The 15,741-nt window shown below is 36.0% G+C and overlaps 1 protein-coding gene across 6 annotated transcripts in view; it reads right to left on the bottom strand.

Annotated features, from left to right (window-relative positions):
* Positions 1 to 1,740: 1,740 nt before the first annotated feature.
* LOC117036344 (lipase member K-like) overlaps positions 1,741 to 15,741 on the bottom strand; it is a 36,734-nt gene continuing 22,733 nt past the window's right edge. For 5 of the 6 annotated variants that reach the window (XM_033131186.1, XM_033131188.1, XM_033131187.1 and 2 more), the window contains 4 exons: positions 11,954 to 12,100; positions 10,036 to 10,107; positions 7,529 to 7,600; positions 1,741 to 2,570 (listed from right to left, as the gene is read on the bottom strand). In XM_033131186.1, coding sequence (XP_032987077.1) covers positions 2,337 to 2,570; positions 7,529 to 7,600; positions 10,036 to 10,107; positions 11,954 to 12,100 — 525 coding nt within the window. In that variant the 3' untranslated portion in view covers positions 1,741 to 2,336. The remainder of the gene's footprint in view (positions 2,571 to 7,528; positions 7,601 to 10,035; positions 10,108 to 11,953; positions 12,101 to 15,741) is intronic. The other variant, XM_033131190.1, reaches the window with a different exon arrangement.

A 15,741-nucleotide genomic window follows, 5' to 3' on the forward strand; every position in this document is an offset into this window, starting at 1 on the left:
AAACCACAATAAGAATCACCCAAATCAAATTGCTGAAAATCATTGATAAAAAGAAAATTTAAAAACAAATTTAAAAAGGTACCTTAAGTATCAAGAAACAGAGATAAGAAATTACATACTTACTAAAAATTATGTACGCCAAAAGCCAATGAACAACATTTTTAAAGCACTGAAAGAATAACAACAAAATATGAAGCAGATCAATCTAAAATTCTATTGTCAGAAAAAATATCTTTCAGAAATGAAGGCAAAATACCTTCACTAATCAGCCCAACTAAAGATTCTAGGAGCCTCTCAAACCTTTTCTATGGACGTGCACTTTTCTCCCTCCCTCCTGTGGGAGAAGTCTCAGGGTTGTGTGCTTTCTCTTAATCATCACAATCATCAGGGAAATGGAAATCAAAATCATGGTGAGATATGACCTCACACCCGTTAGGATGACTATTATTAAAAAATCAAAAGACAAGTGTTGACAAGGATGTGGAAAAATTGGAAACTTTATACACTATTGGTGGGAATACAAAAGGGTGCAACTGCCATGGAAAACAACATGAAGTTTCCTCAAAAAATGGAATTACCATATGATCCAGCAATCTCATTTCTGGATATACATATATATCCAAAATAATTGAAATCAAGACCTTGAAAAGACATATGTACTCCTTGTTCATTTCAGCATTAGTCACAATAGCCAAGATATAGAAGCAATACTAAATGTTCATTGATGGACAAATGGATAAGGAAAATGTAAGATGTGTGTGTGTGTGTATAATTTATATATGTGATATATATGTATATGTGTGTATATGATATATATGCATATAGAGGGTACCAAAAATGTATACACATTTTAAGAAAGGAAAAAACTGTATTAAAATTGTAATACTCAATACTGATAACAAAAGATGAATACAAGTCACATTTGACTTCTGCAACTACAAGAGTTGCTCAAAGTGGTTACCATCAGCATAATTTTAATAGTTTTTTTATTTCTTAAAATGTATATACTTTTTTTTTGCACCCTCTGTGCGTGCGCGCACACACACATACACACACACACATACACACACACACAATGGAATACCATTCTATAAAAAAGAAAGACATCCTGCCATATGCAACAATGTAGATGAACCTAAAGGACATTATGCTGAGTGAAATAAGCCAGTCACAGAAGGGCAAATATTGCATGATTCCATTTGTATGAAGTATCTAAAGCAATTAAACTCATAGAAGCAGAGAGTAGAATGGTGGCTGCCAGCGGCTGCGGGAAGGGGGAAATGGGGAAATGTTCAACATGTATACTGTTCCAGTGGTGCAAGAAGAAAATGTTCTAGAGGTCTTCTGCACCACATCGTGTCTATAGTTAACAGTGTTGTATTGTACACTTAAAAATCCATTATGAGGGCAGATCTCACGCTAAATGACCTATAGACAATTTTAAAAAATGAAGAAATGGAGGCAAAATAAAGACTTTTTCAGACAAACACTGAGAGAATCCATCACTAGCATATCTACAAAACAAGAAATGTTCAAGGAAGTTCATCCAACGAAGGAAATAAGACAAAGGGAAACAAGGACAGGGTTTTTCAAGTTTCTTATCGAAGAGACAAAATAATGATAATAACAACAAAAATAATTTATTATTATTAATAGTAGTAGTTGTTTGCTGTTGCTGATAACAAATTACCACGAGCTTAGCAGTTGAGAACCACACAAATTTATTAGTTCACTGTTTCTGTGGGTCAGTAGTCAGGGCATGACTTAGCTAAGTCCTCCTCTGCTCAAGGTCTCATCAGGCTGCAATCCAAGTGCTGGCCAGGCTCCTTCTCAATTGGAGGCTTTAGTGGGGGAAATGGTCTTCCAAGCTCATTCAGGTTTTAGGCAGAATTCATTTCCTTATAGCTGTAGGACTGAGAGGCCCGGCTCTTTGCAGGTTATCGGCTGGAGGCCACGTGCAGGGCCTAGAAGCCACACACCGTCCCTTCCTGTGTGGGCTTCCTCAACATATGTGTTTGCTTCACCAATCCAACAAGGAGAATCTCTTGCTCCAGTGTGCTAAGATGGATTCTTATATAATATAAATCAGGGAGTGACATCCCATCACCTTTGCCATAAACATAATCTAATCGAGGGTGTGACATCCCATCACCTTTGCCAGTTTTGTAGGCTGGAAGCAAGTCTCACTCAGGTCCCTCCCTGACTCAAAGAGTGAGGATTACACAAATGTATGGACACGAGGAGGTGAAAATCATTGGAGGGGTCACCTTCGGCTATGTGTGCCACATTATTATAGGAACACTTGCTTGCTTAGAGAAAGGAAGGTGTATTTAATTTTAGAAAGATTCTTCCATCATTCTAATTAGGTCTTGGTATATTTCCTGGGGTGCATCCTGTCCAAGGAAAAAGTCCACATGATTGTAGTACGGAATAAATTTGTAATAAATAAGTCTGGTAATTTTAGGGAGTAAATTCTCAATGTCCCTTAGGTCAGCCACACGGTCCTCACCACCACTCCACACTGCTGTTGGAACTTCCATCTTAGTAACGTTGTATAATGGAGGTGTAAGCTAAATGCAATTAAAGAGACAGACAGAAAAAAAAAGAGTTTTCAGGGAAAAACCACATTATAAAAGTAACATTAACTATCCATTGTTAAGCAAGTTCTTCAATTTTTAAAAATGTGCAATTAGGATACACTTAATGATATGCAAACATTAAAATGTTAGAAATACTTGAAAGCACTTTAGTGTAGTAAAATGAATTGTGAATTTTAAAAGACAACCATTTTATTCCTGATTTGCACTTTTGGGAAAATAGAAAAGGATCCTAGAGAAAAGGGGCTCTTATTTCTGTGGGGGATCATCTTTATAGCAGCATGGCCTGGGACTTTGTTCTTTTTAAACAAAATATTGGATAGGATAAATATAAATACACCTTCTCAAATGCAGAAATCGGGATTCAGAGAAATTACTGACATTTGAGCAGACTCTTCAGGGAGCACTGAGACCCATGCATGAAAACAGACACTTCAAATATGATGTTAAAAAGCCAGCCTGCTGTAGAGAAATTGTGTCTGTGGTGCTGATCTCCTGGCCAAGTTTTCCCTCCCCGTTTCTTTCTGGTAACACCTTTCCTGTGCTGATTCAACAAATGCAGTCCCGCAGTTCAAGAGTGGTCCAAGGTGACTAGGCCTGGCCAGTTAGTCCTTCCTTCCTCTGGCCATACTGCTTTATGAGAGTTGACTAAAACTGGGCCCATGTTCTCTCTGGAATTTTTTACCAGCACTATTAAGAAAAACAGTGACTTTTTCTTTGGGTTTGCGGTTGTAAGAATATATGAGCTGGGTACATCCAGTCACCATCCTACTACTGTCTTGAAAAGAGAGCCTAAGAATGGAAATAGCATATGCAGGCAGAACTGAGAGAGGGAGGAAGAGGGAGAGAGTCCTGACAACAGTGTTTAAGTTCCTGGCTCTTGTGAAGTTTAGTAAAGCAGGATAGATAGATGATAGATAGATAGATAGATAGATAGATAGATAGATAGATAGATAGACAGATGATAGATAGATAGATAGATAGACAGATGATAGATAGATAGATAGATAGATGATAGATAGATAGATAGATAGATAGATAGATAGATAGATAGACAGATGGTAGATAGATAGATAGATAGATAGATAGACAGATGATAGATAGATAGATAGATAGATAGAGAGATAGACAGATGATAGATAGATAGATAGACAGATGATAGACAGATAGATAGATAGATAGATGATAGATAGATAGATAGATAGATAGACAGATGATAGATAGATAGATAGATAGATAGACAGATGATAGATAGATAGATAGACAGATGATAGACAGATAGACAGATGATAGATAGATAGATAGATAGATAGATAGATAGATAGATGATAGATAGATAGATAGACAGATGATAGATAGATAGATAGACAGATGATAGACAGATAGATAGATAGACAGATGATAGATAGATAGATAGATAGATAGATAGATAGATAGATAGATAGATGATAGATAGATAGATAGATAGATAGATAGACAGATGATAGATAGATAGATAGATAGACAGATGATAGATAGATAGATAGACAGATGATAGATAGATAGATAGATAGATAGATAGATAGACAGATGATAGATAGATAGATAGACAGATGATAGATAGATAGATAGATAGATAGATAGACAGATGATAGATAGATAGATAGATGATAGATAGATAGATAGATAGATAGATAGATAGATGATAGATAGATAGATTGATAGATAGACAGATGGTAGATAGATAGATAGATAGATAGACAGATGATAGATAGATAGATAGATAGATAGACAGATGATAGATAGATAGATAGATGATAGATAGATAGATAGATAGATAGATAGATAGATAGTTAGATAGATAGATAGATAGATAGATAGAGAGACAGATGATAGATAGATAGATAGATAGATAGATAGATAGATAGACAGATGATAGATAGATAGATAGACAGATGATAGATAGATAGATAGATAGATAGATGATAGATAGATAGATAGATAGATAGATAGATAGACAGATGATAGATAGATAGATTGATAGATAGACAGATGATAGATAGATAGATAGATAGATAGATAGATAGATAGATAGATAGACAGATGATAGATAGATAGATAGATAGATAGACAGATGATAGATAGATAGATAGACAGATGATAGATAGATAGATAGATGATAGATAGATAGATAGATAGATAGATAGATAGATAGACAGATGATAGATAGATTGATAGATAGACAGATGATAGATAGATAGATAGATAGATAGATAGACAGATGATAGATAGATAGATAGACAGATGATAGATAGATAGATAGATAGATAGATAGATAGATAGATAGATAGATGATAGATAGATAGATAGATAGATAGATAGATAGATAGATAGATAGATAGACAGATGATAGATAGATAGATAGATAGATAGACAGATGATAGATAGATAGATAGATAGATAGATAGATAGATAGATAGATAGATAGATAGATAGATAAAGTTGGTTTCTGCTACTGGCACTGAGTCTTAACTATCACCGTATGCTATAGACTGAATTGTATTCCTCCCAAATTCATATGTTGAAACCCTAACCTCCATCGTGATTGTATTTGGAGAAAAGACTTTTAGGAGGTAATTTGGTTAAAGGATTTCATAAAGTTTGGGTCCACATCTAATAGGAACAGTGGCCTTATAAGAAGGAGAAGAAACTTAAGGAAAGGCAATGTGAGGACACTTTCTGGCCCTCTGCAAGCCTCCCCAGAACCCAGCTATGCTGCCACCCTGATCTCAGGCTTCCACCTTCCAGAACTGTAAGAAATAAATTTCTGTTGTTTAAGCTACTTAGTCTGTAGTATTTTTTTATGGCAGCCTGAGCAGATTAATATACCATAGTCAATTTTGGCATCAAGATTAATAAGAAAAGGTAATACGGACAAAGGTGTAGATCCTGAGGAAGCTGTGACCTTGGCAGGGAGAGGTTTCTAAGAGGACTAGAAATGTGGCCGAGGCAGACCTGACTTGGTGACTGTGCAGGTCGAGTTGCCTTAGCAGGGTGATATTCAGGCAGAGCACACTGGTCTAGTCGTTCTAGGTGTTACTGCCAGTGGAGGGGTTGGTGCCTGAGTCTTTGCATTACTACATATTGGAAGCACATCACCGTACCCTCTAATACGAGGAGGCCCTGGACCTGAGCTTAGGATCAAGTGGTAAATGAGAAGGTATAGCTATGAGAAGGCATTGCGAAGGGCAGAGAAGGGCATGAGTGCAGACTGGTACTGACCAGTAGGACATGCAAGGGACATGCACTCAGGAAAACCTGCTGCAGGGCCCCAAGTGCAAATTGCAACTGATGGCAGAAGAGACATGCTTTTCCTCACTCTATAGTTTTCCCAGAAGAATAATACAAAGCATAAGTATTTAAATGCAGAGATAGAGATGAAAAATACAAGACAACACAACACAGAGGCAGCAACAAATATTAGCAAGCTTTAAGATAGAAGGGGAAGGAGGTGGGGTCTAAGGAGCCCCTGAAATCAGAATACATTTACTGCAATGATTTAATACCCTGGGGGATGCGTGGGGGAAGAAGATAGCAAAGCAAAAAAGATGGAGATTAGGATCCAAGCGGTACATGGTATCTTTTGGCCAATAATTTTTTTTTTTTTTTTACTTTCTCAGTAATAAGAGATTGGTGATTACATTGCTGTTTACATTGTCTAATTTATAATGTTATTACCTTCAGTTGTGACTAAGTTTATTGCTTTTTAAACATGTATATAGTTCACCCTCAGTTTGTTTGTGTTTTTCTTTTTATGCCCAAAGCTCTAAACAAAAGGTGCATAGTTGAAACTGAATCACCATTTTTTAAAACTAGAACCCACAAGCATAATGCTAAAGCTAACAACTGTGACTCAACTCTCATCCAAGCACGTAAGGCCATCTTTTTAAAAGGTTTTCCTAAAGCAGCTATATAGGCTTGCTAAGACAAGTGGTTAATTACTAGAGTAAATAGTACTTTGACATAGCCTGTCTGTGTGTGGGGGCACACAAACATGTAACGATAGCAGCTGAGTAGAAAAATCAGATTTTTCACACCAGTTGAAGTTATGCATCTTCAGTATTGTAGTTATTATGGTGGCACTGAAAAAAATTTTTTTAAATGTTCAAATTTCCACATCCCTGATTTCTGAAACCTATGTATCTTTGATGACTACTTGTTTAATATGAGCTCAGTCTATCAGAAAGAAGCCAAAATCTCTATTAAATTTCTTTTTTTTAACTGGAAAAAATAACAACACATATACACATTTCCCTTTAATATGAAAATGTTGCTCCAAAGTTTTCATAGATAATGGCAAGAAATATCTTGACATACCATTCTTTGTTAGAAAGCACTGCTTCCTCCTAAAGGTGATATTTCTGTTTGGTGCATCTTTAATGATCCTATATTGTTGTTGTTTTTAAATGAGTAGTAAACAGCTTTCCAAAGAACTAATAAGACAGTGTTAGCTCATTTTATGAGATGGGTAAGAAATCAGAGAATATGCTCTAGAAACAAAAAATATATATCTTTATATATATATATATATGGTCTTAAGTGCTGAGATTTTCTATTTTTTGAGAAGAAATAAGTACAGTGGGAGAAGAATGGACTTTAGATCCAGAAATCCCTGGGTCATATTCTGGTTCTTTACTAGGTAAATAATTTTGACAATTTACCTAACCTCTTGAGCCTGTGGAAAAATGAAGACAATAATATTTACACTGCAAGGTCATTGTGAAGATCAAAAATAATGATATGATACATGGTAAGAACCCAATAAATAGCATCCGATCTGTATAAAATACCGGGCATAGTTTGAACAGGACCTATTAAGTGCTTAATGAGTGGACACTATATTTATTAGTTCATTTGCAGTATGCAACTGAGGACAACTGTTATGGCTATACCTGGTGGAAGTGTATCATGTTCTGATAAGGGTTTCCCCAGTCATAAGCTTGGAACAGACCAGAATTTACTGCCTATAACAAAATAAAAATAATACACACATTAAAAATATTTATATAAAAAATACATTTAAAGACAGTAAATAAGAAATATACAAAGATTGACATTATGTCCCAGTCTTTAGCACATTAGGTAAAATTCAATAGATTAAGAAGCCAAATAATAAAAAATGATAGAAATTGATACTAATTTTTGGAACTGACAGGCAATCTTTTATTCCCCCCCATACTTTTCCAGTGAAAATCCTCAGGCAGTGATACCTTTAAATGTTACAATGCTAGACAGAGAAATTTTTTTAAGAATGCTGAATTGAATGATTCTTAAATATCTTGGCTTTAGGAATTTTTGTGTTTTTTTTTTAAAGACACCAGCTATACATCTCCTACATTAAAAAAAATGACTGCTATTATATTATCCTTGTCAGGTGGTCCAGGATATTATGATTACACTCTCTAGTCTTAAACAGCTGTGTTACTATTGAAAGGGATGTTCCTTCACAGAACGCCCTCAGCGCTTCCTGTGGGAGAGGCAGCACTGCTGTCTGTCTCCTGTCTGCAGGACTGAGCATGCGGCCGTGTTGTCAGTAACACGGCCACTGGCTGCGTGTCTCAGATGCAGCACATGCCCATTTCTGCATTTTAATTTTTAGACTTCATACATCAGAATAGAAACATTCACACACCTGGGGTTCCTTGTTCTGTTGTTTGCCACCCATGTGGATTGAAGAGGCATATTTTTTACCTTTACTACAAGCACTTCATTAAATTATTCTCGGACTACTCTAAAGGTTTTTTTTTTCTTAACTTGAATCTCAAGTATTTTTTCCCCACACTCATTCATTTAATCCTGATTTTTAGTTTTCAATTATTTCCACCCGATTTATACTGACAGAGGCAATAGTCTGCTGTTACTGAAATTCTGCAAGTTTTCGGCCATGGGAAGCAATAGAATATACTAGTTAGGAACTTGGATTCTAGCATCTAAGAAACCTGGTTGGAATCCAGGCTTAACAAAATATTGAATCTGTGATCCACGACAAGATATTTATCTTCTCTACACCTATTTTTTTCATCTGTGAAATAAGAACAACAATAACATTCTTCTCATAGTGTTGTGAAATTAAATAGGGCAATGCATAAAAAATGAATAGCACCTAAGAATGCTCAACAAATCTCTCCTTTTACTACTGTCACTACCATCATCATCATCACCATCCTTGCTTTCGCTGTCTATATAATTTATGACCAAATATTTTATCCCCACCCTATTTCTATCCTGAAGAGGACTTTCTGTCAAAGATCAGTGCTCTTTATGAGGAATCAGTTGTATAAAATTATTAATAAAGGTACTAACTGCTTAATACTTAGAAAAAAAGGAGGAGTCAGCTGTGAGATGTGTAAGGGACTGGCTGTGACATTTGTAGTCTGGGGATACCAATGTCTTCATTGAAAGATTGCCATGAGAATGAATTCAATGAGACTGAATGAAATCATTTATATGAATAGAAGAACACATATAGTAAGTGCTCAGATATGAAATTGAAGTTATATTGCCTGGAAGGCCATGGCCATCACAGAGTCTGTCTCCTCACCAGTAGGAGGCCCTAAACATTTTTTTTTTCTTATAGGAATTTAAAGGTTTATCTCCTGGGGGTGGAACTCTTAAAGAATTTCAGAAACCCTCAATTAGTATTTCAGGCTATCTATAGCAGTGATTCTCAACTTTAAAACAAGAAACATGTACTCGCTTCGGCAGCACATATACTAAAGCAAGGAACAGATTTATCAGGGTATCGGTTAAAATGCAAATTCCTAGGGATCTCAGATATATTAAAACTTTGGCAAGACCTCTCTTTCTTTCTCTCTCTCCACACACACACACACACGACTCAGAAAACTGTATCAATTGAATTTGACTTAGGTCTGAGCTTGTCAAATATTGAGTAATATATTAACACTAAAACAAAAACAACAAAAAAACTTAAACTGAGGATAAAAAACAGAAACCATCAATCTATTTTAATCTCTCCCTACTATTTAATTTGCTCTGAACAAAGCATTATTTTCACTCTCTGCAATGGCCCACATTGCCAATTGGAGGATGAGCAGATCTTTCTGGAATAGCCTATATCATGTTATATAAAGCTGTACTAGAGCTGATGATTTCCCAAAAGAAGAAATACAAGCTTTCCCTAGAAAAGGCAGTTTGGAGTAATCTAAGAATCAGAATTCAGTCAGAACATCTGGGAACCAGACCCAAACACCAGACACTGAGGAAATGAAGAATAGAAGGGAATAAAGGAACTCAACATGAGCTGAATGCTGATTCTAGAAACATCAACCGGACAGTGGCAGGTACCTGCAAAACTCGGAAGCAAGATCTCTGGGATTGCTTTTTGGGGATCTTGCAAAGATACGTGTGTGTCACATGAGGAACAGGAAGCACCTACCTGGGCCCAGTGCAGCATATTCTGAACAGATGTTCCTGCTGGACTCTGTGCCAAATAAACATCCAACCGACTCTGCAAAATAAAGAGATTATTTCTCAACTGGAGACTAAACATTTAATCACACCACAAATAAATTTGAGTATTTTTTTCTTTACTCTTTTAGGAATAAACATGTACTATATCCTCTGAAGATACATTAACCAAAGAAACCCATCTTAAGAATTTTCCCCTCCCTTAGCTCTGTTCTTCTGTCCCGAGCAGTGTCTTCATAAGGCCCACAGAGGACATCCCCCTGGTCAAAGACAGAGGTAATATACCTTTCTCTCCAGTCTCACCTCAGACAGGTCAAGAGGAGAAGAGAACAAGGGATAAAAGCCCCATGGACCTTCTTCACCTTGTGCTAAGTCCCAAAGAACATTCAGAGAAAGTTGTTCACTGTAAGACGTTGAAAACAGATCTGAATGCTCCCTTTTACTTTCTGATTTTTAAAATGTGGCAAATATTCTACAGGGGTCTTTGAAAGTTTGTGGGACATACATAATCCATCCAGTATTTTAACGTCCGTTAACATTTAGATTTATTCTGGATAAAACAACAACAACAAAAACACCTCGACTTTTTCAGATTTTCAATTGCATTTTGTTTTTGAGTATTAAAAAAAGTTGCTTTTCTCCCAAAGTGAGCATCGAAACATCTTGCAGCTTTAAAATATATATATATATAACTACTTACGAGCTATCCATGCCTTTAAGTCAGTATCAAAAATCTCTAGAGTTGAGTTCTGGACATGTGTTATTTTTACTTATGCATCCCTGGTTATACTCCATTAAAAGAAATGTTCTTACAGGTACTGTAATAGTCCAGTCCCCCACAGTGAGAAAGAAAAGGGCAATCTGTCTATATAATGTACAATGAGGGCCCCCAATGAATGTTCAAGTGTGTCATTTTGAGAAGTCTTTCTTTAGCAAACTCTTAGGCCATATTGAGAGAGTACTTTTGAAATTATCTCTACTGAGTTTGCTTAAAGGCCTTTTTACTTAGCTCTGCCTACATAACGTGCTTCCCTGTAAGGGATAGGCAAGCATAGTTTCCCTAGTAAATTGAGAAAGTAGGAAAGAATGTGAAAAGGCAGTGGCTAAGGCTAAACAGCCTTTTATAAATCTCGACTAAAACTAAGGAAAGCGTTAATCAGTGTTTCCACTGACAGAAGGCTACAAGCCTCTGGGCAGAATCCGTGAGAGAGATGGTGACCAACTTCAGCTTTGTTCTACCTCTGGTTTCAAACATTCCTCCTCTCTAGCTAGGGACGGAAGAGTGAGTATAACTTCCCTCTTTCCCCTTCTCACTTTGTGGGTCAGCTGGTGGTAACTAAGAAAGGATCTCAGGTTGGAAAGGACTCGGAAAAACCCCAACACATTTCTGTCAGCATCCCTTGAACAGTGAATCTGTAGCTGTCATTGAAGAGCCATCCCTTTACCCCTTTGGATTAAAAAAGTAAGTGGTTCACAAAATGGCTATTTCCACATCACTTATGAAAGTAGAAAATGGATTTAAAAAACACAGATGCTTGTGCTTACTCCCTAAAATTCTACTGCAGTAGGTCTGAGATAGGGCTCAGGCACAGAAAGATGCATTTCCCAACCATAGTTTTAATTAAAGCGAAGGAATTTTCAATGGTGGCACTTTGGACAACAGCAAAAGTTGGTGAGAATTTTCAGCAATAAAACCTTCTTCTCAAGTCTTCCTGTTAAAGTAGGTAGACTCTCAGCTTTGATTGGAAGCCATGAACAGGCTAAACTACGTTCCAGGAGACAAAAAGGAAGACCTTGAAATGTAGTTTCCATGCAATTCAGAATGAACTCTCCTCACCTCTGTGCAACAAAACAATTGCTTTCCCGGATCTGATTCTTATACATACCATGTTTAAGTTTTTTGGATCAAATCCACAAAAAGAAAATAGGAAGTTGCTGCAAATATGATGAAATAGCTTCCGGTTGCACACGTTGGTGGCAATGAATTGGTCAACAAATGTATGAGGAGAGAACATCTTGTCACCAAATAATACCTGCAAGATCAATTTAAGACACCATCAAATTTCATGGATGTGCATGTCACGAATAGAAAATAAGCAGCAATTCAGACAAGGACTAGACAGAAGGTAAAATTTGCTTAGTACTTAGTCCTCAGTGAAACCGAGGGGTCTGTTAAATTTTGTCTTTGTAGTTCTTCCAACCCACTGTGGTCATCCCAACTCACCTCTTGATCTCTTTTCCCAAGATCTTTTACTTGGCATGTTTTTGCAACGCCCCTGAGACACTAGTCCCCATAGAACATGCTAAGGCTTTGGAATCAGGAATACCTTGGTTTGATTCTGGACTCTGTCTCTTATACCTTAGGAAAGTATTTAATTTCTATTATCCTGAATTTTTTCAACTATAAAATGGAAAATTAATATGCACTAAGTAGGACTATTGTGAAGATAATAGGCCATGCCTAAAAGGCACCAAAACAATCACTATTATATTTTTAGTGAATGATACAAATTTAATGAGTCATTCTTTCCAGAATCTTTCAATAATCTCTTTCTAGAGACAAAAGCTTAAACCAAAGAAATGAAACATTACTAGTGGAATTTCAGGCAATGTTGCAAAAAAATTGAACTTACCTTTTGAACTTTAGGAATCCTTAAAATTTTAACATAAATTAGTACCTAATCCCTGTGTATATAAGTCCAATCTTGCCTTTGTTTCACAATAACTAGTTTTATAATCTTAGGATAATAAACTAAATATAAAGGTGAAAAGATATTTTTTAATTCTTAAAACTTTTGGAAACACCCTTTTACAGTATAAAACTAGCATATCTTTCTCCTGGAATTTTTTGTTAATTGGCAATTACAATTAAAGAACAACAATAACTAGCATTCATTTTTATGGCACTAATGCACTACAATATTTTGCACTATTTTTGGAAAACTCGATCTAGTAAAATCCTACTGGGTATAATTTGTTGAATTCGGAGTTTGGAAAATATTTCTTATAGAATCAAAGGTAATCTTTATTTAATGGAATATTTGGTATTCCATGAAATATTAATGAAATATACGATATGCCATGACTTCATATGACCTTTCATGCCAGAAAGAGGGAGAAAGGAAGGGTGAAAAGGAGGGAGAGAGAAAGAGGCTACAATGTGTTAAACTAGTTCAAATCAATTTCTTTAGGTCTGGAAAGCAATTATTAACCATTGCAGACATTATCCAATGGATTGTAGCCTCTTATTCATTTTGGCCACAATCACTGGGATACTTGGACAATATATCAGATAATTTAATTAATCCACTTACCAAATTGTAACTCTTCCTGTGTAACTGTCTACATGATAATTTAATAATAGTAGCAGCAGACATATAGAGTGAAGTTATCTTTTAAAAGACTGTTGACATCTATTCTGTGTTCTCAAGTGTGAGATAACTTAAATAGATCACCACATGAATAGTAATTAAAGCAGAAGGCAGGATCTGATTTTAGTGAACACTTTTATCTTTCATTTACCAATATCTTTGTCATCCACAGTTGGCAGAAAATCCATGTGAAAGGAAACAGCCAGTTCACAGAAGTAATCAACCATGACAATATGTGAAGGAAGAGGTTATATCACAAGGGGTCCTTGTTCTTTGTTCTAAGAGGTGGCTTTCTTAAATACAGGGTGAATTAGCATGACAGTCTCTGACTTTACCTCTGTATCCATGTAGGAGCGACTCAGCAAAACTACCGTCCATTTACCCAAGGATAAATGCTCCTCTACCCTAACCTAAGAGAGAGGATAATGCTGCAGGCTAATCAGCCATACAGCACCCACTTGAAGAGGTAAACATGCTGACTCGCTGATGTAATTCCATGTTGCTTCTGGAGGGGGCACGTTTGTCATATAACAGCATGAAGACAAGTTTCTTATGTTGGCTCTTTTGCTAGTTTTGTGAGTGAGAACCAGAAAAGGCCCCAGAAGAGGGCACGTGGCTTGCCAAGCACAATATGGTCTGGATTTAGCCCTCAAAGTTCTGCTGAGCTGGGCACCCTTGTGTATGGCTGCATAAGGATCTAGGACTGACTTCTTTAGGTTGGCATTGAGAAGGTAGGGAAATGACAACATAAGAAAAAGCACTGACCACGGATAGCCTGGTCAGATCTGTGTTCGAATTCTAATTCTGCCATTCATTAGCTGGGTGATTTGGGACAGGATGCGGAGCCTCTCTGAGACTAAGTTCTTTTTTTTAAGAAATGGAAAAATAGTAACAATTATTATTGTAGATAATATGTCAAGAGCAAAGGGTCAAAGCAAGCTATAGGTCAGAAAAAAAGATAAGAACAGGAAGGCATAAACGTCCAAGGGCAGAACAAAGGGTGAGAGGGAAGGAAAGGATGAACAATTGGTAAACAGGAGATCTGAAAAATGAAGTACTGTGGCTTTGAACCTAAAATAAATTCATTAATAATACTAGATAATATGTATTGATCACCTGCTCTAGGCCAGGTATGATGTTTAAATACATATGATCTCAATGGGTATCCCAAACACTTTGACAAATTCTATCCGTTTTTTTTAACTTATGTATTTACAACTTAATTGAGGAATAATTGACACTATAGGGCATTAAAAATCCTATGAATGAAAGTTTGAACTCTTTGACCTACATCTCCTTATTTCTCCCTTCTAGCCCCTGGCAACCACCATTATATTCTTTGTTTCTACAAAATTGGCTTTTTAAAATTAGATTACTCATGTAAGTGATTCCATACAGTATTTGTCTTTCTTTGTCTGGCTTATTTCATTTAGCATCATGCTCTTCAGGTTCATCTGTGTTTTTGCAAATATTTCCTTCTTTTCTTTTGGTTTTTTAATATTCTTTTAAATTTTCATATTTTAATTTGTTGAGGAACTTCTATACTGTTTTCCATAGGGCCTTACTTATCATATTTACATTTCTACTAATAATGTATAGGGTTTCCTTTTCTCCACATTCTGACGTGTTACTTTTTATTATTCTGATAATAGCCTTTCTTAGTAGGTATGTGGTGAAATCTCATTATGGTTTTAATTCGCAGTCCCCTGATAAATCATGTTGAGCACATTTTCATGTATCTGTTGGCCATTTGTATGTCTTCTTTGAAAAATTTGGGGTCCTTTGTCCACGTTTTAATTAAACTACTTGCTTTTTGCTATTGAGTTATATGAGTTCTTTGCATATTTTGGATATTAAACCCTTATCAAATAGTTTGCAAATATTTTCTCCCATTCTGTAGGTTATATCAATATTTTCAACATATTGATTGCTTCATTTGCGATGCAGAAGCTTTCCATTTAATCTCACTCATTTAATTTTACTTTCATTGTCTGAGTTTTGGGTGTTTTATAAAAAAAATGATTGGCAAGATTAATGTCAAGGAAATTTCCCCCTATGTTTTCTTCTAGGAGTTTTATGGTTTCAGATCTTACATTTAAATCTTTTATGTATTTCGAGTTAATTTTTGTGTGTGGTGTAATATAGGGATCCAGTTTCATTCTTTTGCATGTGGCTAGCCAGTTATCCCAATACCATTTATTGAAGAGATTGTCATTTCCCCATTGTGTGTTCAGAGTGCTCCTGTCAAAAATTAGTTGACCATAGTGTTTGTTTAATTCTGGGATCGCTTTTCTGTTCCTCTG

Source organism: Rhinolophus ferrumequinum, chromosome 16, assembly GCF_004115265.2.
Source record: "Rhinolophus ferrumequinum isolate MPI-CBG mRhiFer1 chromosome 16, mRhiFer1_v1.p, whole genome shotgun sequence".
In the NCBI taxonomy this organism is placed as follows: Eukaryota; Metazoa; Chordata; class Mammalia; order Chiroptera; family Rhinolophidae; genus Rhinolophus; species Rhinolophus ferrumequinum.